The sequence below is a fragment of the Mesitornis unicolor genome, unplaced genomic scaffold, assembly GCF_000695765.1.
Source record: "Mesitornis unicolor isolate BGI_N332 unplaced genomic scaffold, ASM69576v1 scaffold34758, whole genome shotgun sequence".
Lineage (NCBI taxonomy): Eukaryota > Metazoa > Chordata > Aves > Mesitornithiformes > Mesitornithidae > Mesitornis > Mesitornis unicolor.
In genome coordinates, this window is record NW_010203128.1 from 7,614 (window position 1) to 24,594 (window position 16,981).

A 16,981-nucleotide genomic window follows, 5' to 3' on the forward strand; every position below is an offset into this window, starting at 1 on the left:
AGGGTCCCTGCACAACAATCCCTGCCGTGTCCTGCCATCCAGCCAGGCACAGCTGCACTCCCAGTGGAATGAGCACCCTCACGCCCTCACAGCCAGCGTGTTCATACGGTCACCAGCACCCCCAGGCTCACTGCATAGTGTCTCTATGTGTGAGGGAACTCTGATGGTATTCACCAGCCAGAGAAAACTCAGCAGCATCTGCTTTGGAGTAGGATGGCATCTCTGCTCCCACCACAAGGTGCTCTCTGCAGCAGCCACGGCACTGGGAGTCAGGAAACATCCCCCCCCCAACCCAGCCATCCCTGCTGCTGGCTCTCAGGGTCAGTCCCATCGCAGCCACTTTCTCTGTGTGGTGCTCAAGCGCAACTGCTCACTGGCTGTTTCGGTCAGCTCTGCTTTGACTTCTGCAGCCTCAGTGCCGTAGGCTGGCACGGCAGTGACAGGTACGGGTGCAATGGCAGAGAGAACACGCAATACCTGAGTGATTCTGCAGAGCCTGGTTCTGGCCGTCCTTCGTCGGTGTGATGAGATCCCAGATAAAACTCTTAATCTTCTCATCCCCCTTGTAGTGTTTGACGCAATAGACCAGCAAGGCCCGACAGATCATCTCCATGTCCTTCTCATTCAGGTGCCACTTGAACCGCCCATGGGTCAGGATGTCCTTCCAGCGTCCCCAGCTGGAACGGCAGGAACACAGACAGCGTAAACGCTCCTGTACAACCAGAGATCTCGCTGGCACCTCTCTCCAGGAGGAGCTCAGTCAGGGGCACAGCCCCGCCAGCTCCCCTGGATAGGGGGCTTCTGCACCCACATCACGGGAGCAGAAAGGGGGAAAGGTTTGTCCAGGACTGAACAGGGCAGAAGCAGGAGCAGACTCTGGAAGTGCCAACTGCCAGCTCAAGCTTCCCCCCTCCAAACACTCCTTCCACCCCAAATGTTCACTCAGAGCCCAGGTCCCACCAGGGAGGTCACTGCTGGAAGGAGGGGACACTGCAGGCAGCACAGGCAGCAAGTGGCTAGGGCAGCCAGGGGCTCGTGTGTGCACTGGGGCAGCTGGAGGCTGTGGCCATGCTCTCTGAGAGGGGGCCAGACTCACCCGAATATGAGCAGGTTCTTCTCTACACGGAAGCACTCAGCCCGCAGGTACCGCCGTGTCTTCTCATTGAAGCGCCGCGAGCGCGTGGGTCGCTCGTCTGAGTCACTGTCCAGCTCGGAGAACTCCATCAGCTCATCCTCTTCAAAGGAGTTGTAGTGTTTGGTTTGCTTCCGCACCCGAGGCCTGTCAATGACCAGGCTCTCCTATGAGGGATGGAGAGGAAAATGTGCTCAGCTATGGCAGAAACACCTGCCTTCCCTCAGGGCACAGAGCATCCTTGCCACACTGCCACCCTGCTCTGCTCACGGTTCTGGATCCCGCCTCACCTGTCCCGTGGCCAGCCATCACCTTCCCGCTGGGATACCTGCTCCAAATCACCTGCGTGCGGCTCTGCCTGCACACGAGACAATTCCCGGCCAGCACAAAATTCAGCCTGAACGACAGCAGGTTGGAAATCAGGCCCTCTGGCTTCAAACTGCTGACAACCAGCAGCTGATTCAGCTCTGAATCACACTCCTGCACTGAGCGCTGTGCTGGAGGTGGTGTAATTTCTGTGCTGGAGGGAACAGGTAGGCTGGATGAGGAAAGGCAGCTTCCAAGAAGGTGCAGGAGGGAGCAGTATGACATTAAGTAGCACATACCTGCCTCCTCTCCTTCACCCCACCTTATCAGATGAATCCATGCCATCTAAATCTGCCTGGATTTCAAGCACGTGGGACACAGACACCCCCCCGCTCTCTGGCCCGCAGAGCTGTGGGGCCTCCCTCTTGCTGCTGTCTAACACCATCTCTACAGCGCTGCTGCCTTAGCTGGAATTTCGGCAGGACCTGGAGCCTCACTGAAGCCGGCTGCAGCACTCTGCGCTCGATGGAGGAGCCAGGAGCAGAGGCCTGGGTTGTAGCTGAGACGACAAGCTCGGCAGGGCCAGCAGAGAGCTGGGACCCATCTCCTGACAGGCAGAGTCACCGATGCCCCCAGCTCCACCTCAGCACTCAGCTAGAGAGCTCCTGGCATGGGCAGAGCAGGCAGGGACCAGGAACAAGGATGTCAGCCCCAGGAGATGCTCCCCAGAGGCACAGGGGGAACATCCAGCAGCTCTGCTACCAGGCCAGGGGAAGCCAAGCACAAGTTGGAGCTCCCTGCTGCCACATCTGTCCACAGTTGCTGCTGGGAAGGAGCCAATTTGCCAACGAGGGCAAGAGGTGATACCCCAGAAGCATCCGTTTACAGTCCACAACCCCCTCACCTGGACACAGCAATGGGCCTGCCAGATCCGTGTTACTCCTTGTTACCACAAATATTAAAAACAGTGTGACCAGCAGGTCCAGGGAGGTGATTATCCCCCTGTACTTGGCACTGGTGAGGCCACACCTCGAGTACTGTGTTCAGTTCTGGGCCCCTCACTATAAGAAGGATGTTGAGATTCTGGAGCGTGTTCAGAGAAGAGCCACAAGGATGGTGAGGTGTCTGGAGAACAAGCCTTATGAGGAGCAGCTGAGGGAACTGGGCTTGTTTAGCCTGGAGAAGAGAAGGCTGAGGGGAGACCTCATCAGCACCTACAACTGCCTCAAGGGAGGTTTTAGAGAGGTGGGTACTGGTCTCTTCTCCCAGGTGATGGGGGATAGAAGAAGGGGAAACGGCACCAAGCTGTGCCAAGGGAGGTTCAGGTTAGAGATAAGGAGGAAGTTCTTTACTGAGAGGGTCGTCAGAAGCTGGAACAGGCTGGGCCGGGGGGGGGGGGGGGGGGCATCCCTGGATGCATTTAAAGAGCAGGTAGACGAGGTACTTAAGGATATGGTTTAGGGGGTAGACAGGAACGGTTGGACATGATGATCTCAGAGGTCTTTTCCAACCGAGCGATTCTGTGTGTGATTCTGTATGTGTGACCACCCCTGATGGCAGGACAGCACGGCTGCAAATGCTGATGGAGGAAGGAGTGACACAATCCAAACCTGCCCCTGCTTGCACCATAAGGCCAGGAGAAGCCCTGGGCAGCTCCCTTCATCCCTTTTCACATTCAGCTTTTAGAGAGATCGCTTTCTAAACAGCACCTGAATACTGAGCCTGACCCACACTGTCTTCGAACAACCCCCTAGGCTTGGCTGAATATGGCTAGTACTTAGTTGGGTATGGAAAATATCCAAAGGGCAGCATGTGGGAGCACTGATACTGCAAGAGCAGGGGGAAGCACCAGAGGAGATGCCCAAGCCCGATCTCCTCTCGTGACACCCCCTGCACTCTCAGGGCCAAGCCCCTCTGGCCTGGATGCCCTTGCTTGCACCCTTCTGCTCAGAGAGGATGAGAAGTTGAGCAAGAGGGAGCATCTGCAGACACCAGGCAGGGTTGTGTCTGTCCCCTGGGTCACTGAGCCCCTGGCAGCCCCTTCCCAGTCTACCCTAACCTAGGACAGAGCTCTGAGACCCAAATCAGACCAAGCATCCACTCACAGCGATGCCCTAACAGACCCAGGGCCACAGCCACGACGTCCAACCTCCCTGCAACCCGTCTTCGTTTGGGAGCGCAAACGAGGCAGGGGAGCAGCACAGCACCTCACAGCCTTCACAGCATTGCCGTGTTCACCGGAATGAGACATTTCTCCAAAAGTGCTGCCTTCCAGACAGCACCCACCGCCTGCTCCAGCCCAGCCAGTGCACTGCTCCCACTGCAGCAGCACAGACCTGTGCTCACCCAGCGAGGACACCAGTTCCAGTGAGAGCCTGGGACCTGAGGGTGCTGGTGTGCCTGACAGATGCCTCTCGACCAGCAGTGTCTCAGCATTGTCATGCCACTGCGGCTCCTCAAAATCGTCCTGTGCTGCTGCTGGAACCCACACATTACGAATTAATCACTACAGAGAAGTGTGGTCATTATGGATATTACTGCTCTTACCTTGGCATTGAAAAGCGGCATGGGATGTACGACCGATTCCAGGGACCTGCCTGCTCTGATGTTACCTGCTCCCCACCAGCCCAAACTAATTGCAAGTCCACATTGCTTCTAGGTCACTAAATGGCTGGACTTGCTGCTGGGTTAAGGCTCCCTGAACAGGTCCCTGGATGCTGTGGCCCTGCAAAGGGCCTGGAAGGCCACCCGGGGAGACAAGAGGGAGCCTGGGCCAGCGGGTGCAGTCACAGGCAGCACAGCTTCCTCTCTGCCCACTGCCAGGAGAACTCTGCTGAGCCACACCATGACAAACAGCACCTCCTCAGCCATCAAGACCTGCGGCACTGGAAGCCCGGGGGCTGCGGTGAAATGAACGCGCCTGGCACTGCAAGCTCTAGGACTTGAAGGGCTGGAGTACCCAAACTCATGTCAGTTCACCAGGCCTCCTCCAGAGCTGCCAGGCCAAATGCCTCCCTCTGCCCAGGGTGCCAGGCCTCGCGTGGACTTGGGTTTGGGCTTGGGAACGGTTACACAGCTTGCCCTGAGTGTGGGAAGAGCCTCGCTCACCCCTCCACAGTAAGAACATCCCCAGCCACAGCAAGAGCTGGCACTTGGGTCCCTTTGTGCCCTGCCAGGGCATACAGCAGCTCAGCCCTGGCACTCCTTGAGCTAAGGAAGGTCTCTGGGCTTGGTGAGACAGCCAGGGAGCCAGGAAATCAGAGCTGGTTCCTGCAGGGCAGCACGGGACCGTCCTGGTACTGCTCCAAGCCCCAACTGCCCAGGCTGTCAGCACCCAGCGTGGCAGGCAGCAGGAGCCACTGTGCGGAACTGCGGCACAGCCCCAGCTCACACACAGGCAGCCACACCAGCCTGCGGGGTTCCCAGGCTTGCCACTGTGCTGGCTGCTTCATCCGCTCCTCTCTGCGCACACTGCCAGCCCCCAACTGCTGCCCCTTAACCAGGCTTGGGAGTAACTGGGAGCACGGACTGAGCACCCTGAAATAGCACGCAGTCACAGCCCAACATGTGGCTGAAATAACTGGGGCTTTAGCCAGCACTCGCAGGTCAGTCTTCACTTGCAGCAGTTCCTGACACCTAACACACAGCCCTTCACGAGCGCAGCGGGAGCACACGGCTCTGAGTCATAAGCTGGATCCTACCTTTTCATTCTTGGCGTCTGTATCGAGCTCTGCTATCTTGGCCCACTTTTGCCAGAAGTTGGGATCATCTAAGGAAATGTCAGTTCTGTTTCCTGATGCTACGAAGCTGGCCTGGGAGTGAAAGAAGAGGAGTGAACAGGGTGCAACTCCCTATCCATGTGTGCCTCCCCCCATACATAGATCCCCAACACATCTGTCTGCAGTGCACACGCCAGGAGGCTCTTTGCTTGCTTAAGGGAGCTGAACCTCTCTCTCTCCCAGTCACGCCTGGCCTGTTGGAAATGGAGCCTGGGCTCCCTGACCCTCAGGAGGAAGAGGAACAGACGGCCCTCAGTGCCCCCAGCGGACACCAGCCACGAGCATGGCACAGAGCTGGCTCCTGGGGCTCTCTCCTGTGGGGGTGTCAGGGCCCCACAACACAGAGCTTCCCATGGCACAGCAGCTTCAGGCATCGTGCAGGCCAGCAGCTGGGTCCTGCCACCACCCTGGGGCTCTCCTGCAGAGCCAGGTCCCACGGCAGCAGAAGGGTGAGGCTGGAGACTGAGATGGGCTGTGCTGTGGGAGGGCTGTGCTGAAGGTACCACAACTCCGTCCCACACCACCAGCACCCCTATCCCTGCGTTTCTGCTTGGCAAAGCACCACAGCGAGGCAGCACCGGTGGCCAGAAGGGCAGGGGAGGTGACAGACTCTGGACCAAATAAGCTCAGTCCATGAGAAGATCAGCCCAACTAAGGACTGGATCTCACCCAGGTTTTGAACTCATTCATCCTCCCTAAGGAGAGGCCTGACCCTGCCCACAGCAGTGCCAAGCAGAGGGTCCAGCTCTGGACATGGCCTGCTGCCACAGCCAGGAGTCCTCAGTCCATCAGAAGAGCAAGTCCTCCACCCTGCAGTGCCCTGACTGGGACACAGGAGCAGCTCCACATCTGTCCACACCACCAGCCCAGTGACAGAGCACACCCTGGCACTGCCCGGCACCTGGAAGGCAGCCTCTGCTCTGCCTCCTCCCCAGGGAACGTGGACTCCGGCAAGATAAACCCTCCTGGGCAGCCTCACATCACCGGCCCAGGCTGACGGCCCTCTCCTCAATGCTCTGCTGACCACCAGTGGGACAGGAGACCACACTGCTGCTGTGCTCCAGCAAGGTCTCACTCCTGGGCGCAGCAAGACGAGCAGGAGAGCTTGTGTCTCGACACACAGGTGAGGTCAGACCACCACTGCTGCCCTGCATGCTGCCAGCATCTCCCCCACCACCCCAGCGGGAGCGCCCCTTCCCTCCCGATGGAGTACAGCACACCTTGGCAAAGGTGGAGCCCTTCCCCTCGGACTGAATTGTGATGGTCTGCGTCCTGCGCTGGAGGATCTGATCAATGTCTTCCTCGCAGAACTTTGATCCTTCATCCTCCTCGTCCATGAGCGCGCCGTAGGCACCCTTCCGCAGCAGGTCCTCCACCTCCATCTTTGAGAGCTGCTGAACCTGCCCAAAGCATGGGGGCATCACCAACCTGGCCAGCTGCCCTGGGCACTACACAGCATGAGAAGACTCTTTCCTCTTCCCCAGGAGGGAGGGGAGAGATGCCCCAAGCCAACCCGGACCTCCTGCTGCTACAGCGAAGAGGTCACTTCAAAACACTGCCTGAGAGACAGTCAGGAATTTCAGTCCATGTCACCCAGACACAGCCCCATGTGTTCCCCAACCCCGTGGCAGTGCAGGGACAGCCTGACAGCCCAAACAGCAGCAACATGGGTGTGTGGGTCCGGGCTCTCCCCGCTCAGAAGCCTGCCCAGGTCTCTGCTCCGACCTGGCAGTGACTCGCAGGGGAAGGAGCAGAGCTCTCCCTTAGTGCCTCCTGCCTGGCCCTGCTCTGACAGCCAACCTACCCCATTGGTGCTGCCCTTGCGGTTGATGTCCTGCAGCACAGCCTTGTCCAGGCCCAGCTTCAGGCTGGCCTTGTCGAACATTTCCCGCTCATAGGAGTTCCTGGTGATGAGGCGATAGACTTTCACCGCTTTGCTCTGCCCGATTCGGTGGCAGCGAGCTTGAGCCTAGGAGCGCAGAGGGCACAGCATCAAGCACAGTGAGCCCAGCAGGATGGGGACCGTGCGGCTCATGGCACCCCGCGCCATCAGCACCGAGCCAAGTCAGCTCCCGCCCACCACAGCACCCACATCCAGTGCCTGTGGCTGGCCTGGCGGGGCTCTGCCAGCGGGTGCTGCCCAGCACCAGGCCTGGGCAGCTGTGGAGCAGGAATCGGAGACTTCTGCAACCCCAGCAAGGACGTGGGGCTCTGGCTGGTGCCTTGGCTCTCTGCAGATGGAGAATGCCCAACACTTCGTCCCCTCCAACACTAGGTATGGACAAAGTGCTGCCTGCTCTGTGGCCCGCCTGTGCCACACTGTGACCTCCCCCATGACATGTCCCCTCTGCCTGCACTCCTGCCAGCTCTCCCAGCATGGCCCAGTACAGCCGGGTGCTGCTGCCCTTCCCTCCCCAGCTGGCAGGAGTCACAGCAGCCTGGCCCCTTACCTGGAGGTCGTTCTGTGGGTTCCAGTCCGAATCAAAGATGATGCAGGTGTCGGCAGCAGTCAGGTTGATGCCCAGCCCCCCTGCCCGTGTGCACAGGAGAAAGACGAAGCGATCCGAGTCGGGCTTGCAGAAGCGGTCGATGGCAGCTTGGCGCAGGTTCCCGCGCACACGCCCATCAATACGCTCATACGTGTACCTGCTCGGAGAGGGGAAATCGGTGAGAGCAGGGTCACAGCGGGGCCTGAACCAGCTGTAGCTCACAAAGCCCCTCTCGTTCCTTTCTTGGGCTCTGTGTGGGCATGCGGGCAGCCAGGACTCACTGGCAGGACCTGTGCACAGGCCCCATCAGCCTGTGCACGCTGTGGCTGTACTCAGAAATCATTCCTCTTTGGCAAAACCATCACAACCCCCCACACAGTGCACAGAACCAGGGCTCATGGGAACCAGGACCAAGGGAAGGGCCTATTTCCATTTGGTCACTCCTAGGACCAACCCTGGGAAACACAGACCGGACAGGTCAGAGCTGCCCAGCTTTGGGGTCTCTGCCCATACCAGCAGTAGCCTGTAACTCAGATCCTTTGGTACGAATGGCCAGATCCCCACCCTGGGATGGAGATGATGTGGAGGAGCTATGGTGAATGCTGAAGCCTGTACTAACCGCCTCTGAATGAGATAGTCCTCCAGAATGTCAAGGCAGCGCACCATCTGGGAGAAGATGAGCACCTTGTGCCCACCGGCGATCAGCTTGGGAAGCAGCTTGTCAATGAGCACCAGCTTCCCAGCCGCCTGGATCATGGCCTGCAGCTGGAAGTCTGGTGCCTCTGGGCTGTGTGTTTTACGGAAGTCTTCCAGGATCTTCTCCTCTGCCCCTGCCAGGTGAGAAGGGATGTGAGCTCTTGGGAAGGCTGGCAGGGCAGCTGCTCCCAGCCTCCTGCTCAGGCCAACAGCAAACCACCATGCGAGGAACAGAGCCCATGCAGTCAATACAATCTAGAGACCTCCAGAAGCCCCTCCACTCCTGTGACTCTACTCCTTCTTCAGGGCTTGCACCAGCTCTTGGCCGAACAAGCCAGGCTGGGATGTTGGAGAAAGTCCCACACCAGAACACCCTGAAAGACTCTGAGCCTCGCAATACCCTGAGATGGCCACCAGCAAGCAGCACTTGCAGGAAACTGGGCTGCCCCTGAGGGCACCACGGCAGATCACTGCATCCTGTGATGGGCCTGGATGCACAACCATACCAGCAGGAGATGGCATGGGGGCCTGAACTGGCTCCCAAGCTGGGTGAGCTCTGCAGGGAATGACCAGTAAATGCTGCAGTGAAAACCGTCCCCACCACGCCTCCTGTGCACAGCCCTCACCGTTGATGAGATACGGGTGATTGCAGCACTTCCGCAGCTCCATCATGGTGTTGATGAGGTTGGGCATATTGTGCTGGTTGGCACCCTTGGAGAGGAAGGAGAAGTTCTTCTCCAGGATGGCCCTGTAGTATTTCTTCTGGATATTGGTCAGCTCCACCTCAATGATGGTCTCCTGCTTGGGTGCCAGATTCTTCTCTACATCATCCTTCAGCCGTCGCAGCATCATGGGCTTCAGGATGGACTGCAGCTTCTTCACCTGCCAGAGCAAGCACAGAGATTCACTGCTCTCCCTGCATGGCAAGCACACGGTGACAACAGTGGAGGGGCATGCAACCCTAGGGCTTCCCCAGGCTGGAATCCCACAACAAATGGGGCAGCTGCTCTGCTGACCGCCAGGACGACTTCAGGGTCTGGCTGCCCTGTGGAGGGAAGCAGGCAGGCATGTGAGTGACCAGCCCCTGGCCATGATACTCCACATGCTGCTGGCAACCTTGGGTAAATGTGACTGCTGCAGGAGAAGAGCTGAGAGCTTTGACAGCAGCTGAGACAACAGTTGCTCCATGTGCCTGTGCCTGTGCCTGCTCCCTCTGAATGCTGATCTCTGTGCAATCTCCACTTAAACCAGACAATAAATGCCAGCGAGACAGCCCAGGGGACAGCTGCTTTCCATGACCCATGCTCAAGGGGAATTTTGGAGGATGCTCCCTAGGGGAACCTGAGAAGTGTTCCTTACTGATCTCCTCACTCTCCCTACACTTCTGTTGGTCTCAGAGACAGAGCAGGTGGGAAAGCTGGGTGAGCTGTGCTGCCCAGGCATGCACTGGGCAGCAGGGAGCTGGCAGAGAGCAGACCACTGCCTTGGCACGGGCTGGTCTCCTCTCTCCAAAGCAGTGCTGAGAAGTCCTATGCAGTTCCACAAAGCACGTGTCTGAGTGCACACCTGGCTTGGTGACCATGTGTCCCAGTGGCTGGTGCTAACAGCCACCAGCATCACTCTCCTAGGTACCTGCTCCTCTGTCTTCAGGTCTCCAAACTCCTCCAGGAAGGCTGTCTCTGAGGGGAACTGCTGTGGCTCCAGGAAATTCAGAAGGCTGAAGAGCTCCTCCACCGAATTCTGCAGGGGGGTTCCTGTCAGCAGCACCTTGTGCTCCTGGGTGTACACAGAAAACAGGTTGAGGGCTCAGACCTACTGGCTGGGTCCAAGGGGTCCCAATGCTCCCTCTCTTCCAGCCTCAGGAGCATGCTGGGTGGCCTGTGGGCACACACACTCCCTGAAAGGCTCCCCTGGCCATGGTGCCAGCCTGGACCCAGCCACTGTCACACAACGGTGTCTTGTGGCTCCCCTGGACATGTCCCAGTCCAGCTCTGTGCAGCAACAACAGCCAAAGCGGAGAATCCCACACCAGCCCCAGGCTTTGGCCCTGCCCTGGCACAAGACCCTCCAAGCAGGGCTGTGCTGGCATCGGACAGGGACCTGGGTGCAGGACGACCCTCCTCAGGGCTCAGGTCAAATGAAAGGGAACATGGCCCAGAGCCATGTGATACTGAGGGGCATCAGGGACCTGCTGTTAGGGGCAGAGTGAGCAGGCGTTCCAAAATCAGTAAGGGCACGTATGACTGTGTCAAGTGTGCATTGTGAACAAGGAGGAGATTTTATTAGAGGTTCACCATGGAGGTACATGTGCAATCAAAGGAGACAGGGGTCCAGACAGCCCCCCAAGACCTGGGGGTGTGAGGAGCAGATAAATGCACTGACACCACAAACTCTGGCTTCAGGCACCACCAGGTGCTGCCACCCAGGCACACCAGCCACTCTGTTCCAGCAACACCAGGGAGTCGGGCACTCACTCCCTGCTCAGGCTCATCCTCCTGCCCAACCTAACACAGGGAACGTACCCAGGAGTCATCAGCTACAAAAGAAGGGCAATTGTAAAGTGGGAGGCTCCCACAGGACCGGGTGATGGGTTACGAAGAGGGGCCAAATCCCACTCTGCCTCAGGCTGTTCACAGCCCAGCAGGGACCTGAACAAGACACAGGGTCATGTGGAAACACCACATAAAATGGTAATTTTCAGAGGCCTGGCCCAGCTATAGTCGAGTGTGATGGAAGCTGGGTAGTGCTGCAAGATCCAACATGCCTGATGGCTCTCAGTCCAGCAAACAGCAGCGCTGTGTTTCCCAGGGCTGCAAAGGACCTGGCCATCCAAATTCATTTCTCAGAGCAGCAAATTGATCCCTTTTTTATCACTCAAGGTCTGGCACCCCCATCCCTGGCATGGACTGGTCCCATACCTGCAGAGCAGTAAGAAACCAGCTGCAGAGGTCAGGGAGCACACATGGATGGGAAGGCACGGGGGGACATGACCTGCTGTGGGCTAACATTCCACTTCAGCAAAATGGAGTTTGTGATGGCTGCAAGGCACCAGTCCCCCATCCATCAAGGGCTCCCCCATCACTGGCACTGCCTCAGTGACCTGATGGGTCCTGGATGGTTTTCTGACAGGGAGCTCTCAGCCCTGGCAGTGGCACCTGCAGCCCACCCTGCTCTCACATGAACCTGGACAGGACCATGCTCACCAGGGCCATGAGCTTCAGCCCCTCCAGGAGTTTGCAGTTTCTGTTCTTCAGGCGATGCGCCTCATCAATGACCACACAGCGCCACTGGATCTTCTTCAGCTCCGGGCAGTCAGCAAGGATCATCTCAAAGGTGGTGATAACCACCTGGAACTTGAAGATCCCAGGGAGAGGGTTACCCTAGGAAGACATAAACCACACGCAGCGCTTGACTCCCGCAGGGCAGCAGGACACTGTCAGACATCCTGTCAACATATCAATGCTAGCATATGGCTCCTAGCTGGGATTTCCCCAGATTCATCTCTCTCGAGCAGCGGGCAGGTTCCTGCAAGCCTCCTCGTTGGTTGCAGGCTGCATCTCTCCAAAGCAGACACTGCTTCAGGGCAGCAAACCAGCCTGGACAAGAACTGCAGCTGGGGCTCTGCTGCGTCTTCCCCTTTCTGCATGAGCTGGGCTCTTTCTTCACTCCCACAGAGTGCACCCTGAGCCCATGCCAGCAAAGAGGTCTTAAAAGACCATCTTTCCCTCTCCGAATGAACCACAATCTCCACATGCAGCTCAGTGCTTCCCAAGCAAAGGAAGTGAGGGCTGGGGGATGCATCCTGGGAGTGCTGTGTGCATCAGTCACCTGCGTGTCCCTGTACACCATCTCATACTGCTGGATCATCTGCCGGCTGATCTGGCTGCCGTGGTACACGATGGCATTCATCTCCGTCCAGGTGCGGAACTCCCTCTCCCAGTTGGTGATAGTAGAGAGAGGTGCGATGATGAGGAAGGGGCCGTGGATGCCCATCAGGAATATTTCTGAGAGGAAGGTGATTGACTGGATTGTCTTCCCCAGCCCCATCTCGTCAGCCAGGATGCAGTTCTTCCTGCAGAGAGGGACAGGGGCAGGTGAATGTGGTGCTCAGGGGCAGGAACCACCCTGTCGCCAACTCCTCGATGGGATGGCAGGCCCATCACCTCCACCCTGCGCCGTGGAGGGTGGGGGGATATTGGTGTAGTGGCCCAAACTAGTCTGGGTAAGCCAGACCATCCAACTTCTTTCAGGACGACGGACTCTAAGTCAGTGTGACAGATGCTGACCTTTGGGTGCACGCCAGCCAGCGCAAGCTGCATCTGATGGCCTGCTGCAGCTCAGCGCATGCCTATTCTTGCCACAGGAAAGGGTCACCAGTAGCCTGGCCAACACCAAACACCAGGTGTATCTTAGACAAACAGCTAAGCCCCACTATCTCCAAGACTCACCAGCATTTACCAGGGAGAAACATTCCTGAAGACTCAGTTGCAAAGCTAAAACAAACGCCACTTTTCTGGCAGCTGTCTGCCAGCTCCAGCACTGGAGCTCTCAGTGGCTGCTCTGTCAGGCCCCTGTTTGTCAGCTATGCTCTCCCAGCTCCGTTGCTCCCTTGACTGCATGCACCAGGGCCCCACTTCCAGCAGGACCGCTCACAGGAGCGCAGGGCTCCTGCTCCTCCTCACCTGTTATACCAGTTAAAGAGCAGCCAGTTCATTCCCTCCAGCTGATACTCCCGCAGCTGGTTGCTGTTCTTATACTCCCGAGACTTCTCCAGTTTCTGCCAGGATTCAGACGCTGGGCGCTCCTAGGAGGAAAGAGCAGGAGCAAGGTCCATGGAGAGGAAGAGGCTGATGCTCAGCGAGGCCAGACTCTGCTTCTGGGGCTGCGCATCAGGACATCTTCAGAACAGTCATTGGCAGCCGGTCTTGGCCTGTGGATCCCACCCTCGGATCCTGCTAACTAACCCATGCAGAGGGGAGGACATGGGACTTGCACTGTAGCAGCAGGGACAAGACAGTCAGCACCGCTGGACCTTGGCAAGTCATAGACAGTCCCTGCCTGCCCAGGGCAGCGAAATGCCAGCCAGGTACGTTACCTCTGGGTACGTTACCATGTGCTTGATTTCTGGAGGGATTTGGAGGGCTTCAAACTCTTTAATTTTCCCTGGGTCGACATCCTCCTCCAGCTCCCAGGTACTCTCCTCGTAGGGCAGTGAGCACCACTTCACCAGGTAATGAGTCACCTCCTGCAGTGTCAAGAGACAGGCTCAGAGGGCTTGCGGCCGTGTAACCCCGGTGTGCAGGCACAGGCTGCCACTGACAGTGAGTCACAGGGACAGCCAGCGGCCCCCTCCATTCACCCCTGTGCCAAAGGGTCCTTGCGGACAGGGCACAGGCTGCACAACGCTGGGAAGGCCTTGGGGTGCTCAGAGGTGACACACAATGCACGTCATGGGTCTGAGCCTCCTGCCAAGCTTCCCTCCCTCTATGGGGCAAGCAAGCAACGCAGCCACTCACCTCCCCGGTGTCAGGGTCCTTTGTGTGAGCCACCTCCAGAATTCGATCTACCTCTACATAGTCTGGGTTGAATAAATCCTCATCAGGCTGCAAGAGCAAAGAATAAAAAGAGAGGTAAGTTCAAGGTGATTTCAGAGTTAAACAGCTACAGAACATCTGTCCCCAGGATGCTGCTAGCTGTGCACAGCACACCAAGTGCCCTGGATGCAGGTACACGACATCTGTCTCTGGGCAGGGAGGACACAGGAGCCCTGCAGAAGGCAAAGTTCTTGCTTTACAGCGGCTGCAGGCTCCATGCTGCCCTTGCTGGGAGGGAGAAATGTCCTCTCCAGCCCATCTGGCCTCAAGGTACAAAACCCTGAGCTGTATGCTCCAGTTTACAGGCAGCATCCAGAGCTGGGACTGCCACAGCACAGAGCCAGACACAGCACCCGATGAACTCCACTCCCCTGCAAGGGATGACACTTCCATCTCTGTCTCTGCCTCTCTCTCCCCACCTGCAGCTCAGCAGTCGCCAGCAGCAACTGCTCCTGAGGCAAAGGCTGATCCTCTGATCAGGAACACCGGGGAGGAGCGGGCTTTAGAACAGCAGTGGTCCTCAGAGAGACACATCGTCTAGGGCTCAGGAAGGAGAAAAACCAGGCTTATGTGTTCGCAGCTCTCCAGGTCCGTTAGTCAGAGGAAAGAACGCTCCTTGCTAAACCATCAGTGGTACAGCGCGTTCCAATACACACTGGGAAGGGTAGACCCTGAACAGACTCGGGAGTGAGAAATCTGACACACACCCCCAGCCTTCCAACTACATCCATGGAGAAATTTTCAGTCGACTGGCCTTATTTACACTTGTAAGGGGCAGTTTGAGGAGATCCAAACTACCTCTGGAGCAGCAAGATAAATTATAGAACACCTTTCATATTAAACAAGATTAATCTGCTTACAGAGCAGAGCAGACAGGAGCTGCCCTAAGCCCAAGTATTTATAGCTCCCTCTCTCCCATAGCATCTCTGCTCCTCCAGGAAATCACCTCCAGCACTGCACGCTGCCCTCCTTCCCATCGAGCAACAACAGCAGGTTGGCTGTGCCTGCCAAGTGACATTTGTCACCCTGACCATACCTCTGCCAGTGACACCATGGGTGTTCAGGGCACTGTCATGGCCCCTTGGCTCCAGAATCCCCACCCACTCACCCTTTGTGTTGTGCCCTGATTCAAATGGAAGCTAAGGTGCCACGCTGCTGCCTGGCATGGCCATGGTGCCAGCAAGGGGGCACAGGCAGGGCTGTGGGCAGCACTCTGGGCTCACTGAGCTATGGCAGAGCTCAAGCAAGGCATAGCTGCACAGGGAGCCCTGCCTGCCCACCCCAGCCCTGAATTTTGGGCCTGGAGCTGGTGTTGCCTGGGCAGGGAGGTGCCAGAGGCAGAGCTTGGCTTGTGGCTTGTTCCGCCACCACACTGGGTCCCGCTGTGGCAGGGTCAGGCACAGCTGCTTGCCACACTCGGCTCTCACCTCTGTAAAAATATGCTTCATCTGAGCCTGTTTGTTCCGGAAGCGCTTTATCTTCTGCGAGATCCTGGGGTCCTTCTCCAGCTCCTCCAAAGTTGCCCACTTGCAGTGGAGGTAGGAGCTGCAGAGGAAAAAATAAATCAACAAAGCATGACCAAGGAGGCCTTTGGGCCCACTCCTGCCCACATGCAGACCGTAAGGGATCTCCCAGCACCCAGAGAACACCCAGCCTACAACTCGTTGTGTGAAACCCCAAACTGGAGGAACCCATGGCCCAGGCCAAGACGGAGCACTGTGGCTGCAGCAGCTTTCCTGCTTCCCACTGCCAGGGCTGGCTCAGGAACATGGAGCCGAGAGACAGGGATGCTGGGGCTGCAGCTGGGGATGGGATAAAAGTGGGAGCGCACAGCCCTCGCTCCTGCATGCACAGGGCCCGCTGCCACAGCACAGAGCACCACACCGCCACACGTACAAGTTCCTGTACTTGACGTAAAACTCCTCCATCTCAAACGCCAGGCCTCCGGGATGAGCCTGAAACCAAGGGAAGGAGAGTTAGAGAGCGTCCCACAACAGCAAGAGCGTCTCTGCAGAAACTGTGGGACACCCTCCGTGTCCTGGGGGCAGCCAGGCACTCCATGCCTGGCTCCAGGCAGGCCGAGCCCCACAGACAGCGAGGCCAGCCAGGCACTCGGTGTACTGCCTGCCCCAGAGGCTCAGTGGCCCTGGTGTGAGACCACCCTTGAAGCATGGGGAACTTGAACACCTCCTGGGCATCAACCCAAGTCTGACTCCTCTGCAGAGGCTTCTTGGTGCCCAGGACAGGAGAGGCACCACATCGATCCCCAGCCCAGAAAGGTGCCAGTCCGGGTACACCCCAGCAGCACCTGCCAAGAGTGGGTGCAAGGAACAGCACGGCAGCACCGACTGCTCCTACGTCTCAAATCCCTGCTGCGCAAGGCAGCCAGGTCTCATCCCTTCTCTGCCCAAGGACCTTCAGTCCCACCGACATCTTTGCCACTCACCTCCTTCTGCACCATCCTGGAGGCAAGGATCTTCTCGATGATATTGGCATCATCCTCGGGAGGCTCCTGGGGACAGGAGAGCAGAGCGCTGTTCACCCAGCTCATGGCGTGGCTTGGCCTCTGGCACCCCCCCGGCCCCTAAGAGCTGCCGGGTCCGCGCCCGGCCCAGCAGCAGGGACACAGCCCTGGGCGGCAGTTGAGGCAGCACCGGCAGCACCTCCCCAGGTGTAAGCAGCTCCTGGCAGCCCCTGGGCGACGCAGGGAGCCGCTGGCCAGGTCTTATTTACTGGCTTAACAACAGCACTGACTAATACCCACACCAAAGCCTTGTGAAGAGGGGAGTAGAGAGAGACATAGGAACACTATGAAAACAATTAGTGACCATTACTAATATCTGGCAGCTTTGCTAGCAACCAGAGGGAATGAGCTGCATGATCCAACACATAGACCAGCAGAAAGGAGCTGCCAGGACCCACCAGGAGCCAGCACTGAACCAGAGGGCAGACACAGGGCAATGAGGCCCAAACTGCAGCAACACC

The 16,981-nt window shown here is 57.9% G+C and overlaps 1 protein-coding gene across 1 annotated transcript in view; it reads right to left on the reverse strand.

The window, feature by feature from the left end:
• Positions 1 to 16,981, reverse strand: part of CHD6 (chromodomain helicase DNA binding protein 6) — a gene marked incomplete at both ends in the record, with an annotated part of 30,172 nt that overhangs the window by 7,171 nt on the left and 6,020 nt on the right. Inside the window, 17 exons of the mRNA XM_010190619.1 lie at positions 478 to 677; positions 1,097 to 1,299; positions 5,140 to 5,250; positions 6,438 to 6,617; positions 7,022 to 7,186; positions 7,668 to 7,863; positions 8,326 to 8,536; positions 9,029 to 9,284; positions 10,035 to 10,178; positions 11,606 to 11,782; positions 12,231 to 12,474; positions 13,085 to 13,206; positions 13,513 to 13,647; positions 13,919 to 14,005; positions 15,424 to 15,541; positions 15,893 to 15,951; positions 16,443 to 16,508. Of these exons, the coding sequence (XP_010188921.1) occupies positions 478 to 677; positions 1,097 to 1,299; positions 5,140 to 5,250; positions 6,438 to 6,617; positions 7,022 to 7,186; positions 7,668 to 7,863; positions 8,326 to 8,536; positions 9,029 to 9,284; positions 10,035 to 10,178; positions 11,606 to 11,782; positions 12,231 to 12,474; positions 13,085 to 13,206; positions 13,513 to 13,647; positions 13,919 to 14,005; positions 15,424 to 15,541; positions 15,893 to 15,951; positions 16,443 to 16,508 (2,674 nt within the window). The remainder of the gene's footprint in view (positions 1 to 477; positions 678 to 1,096; positions 1,300 to 5,139; positions 5,251 to 6,437; positions 6,618 to 7,021; positions 7,187 to 7,667; positions 7,864 to 8,325; positions 8,537 to 9,028; positions 9,285 to 10,034; positions 10,179 to 11,605; positions 11,783 to 12,230; positions 12,475 to 13,084; positions 13,207 to 13,512; positions 13,648 to 13,918; positions 14,006 to 15,423; positions 15,542 to 15,892; positions 15,952 to 16,442; positions 16,509 to 16,981) is intronic.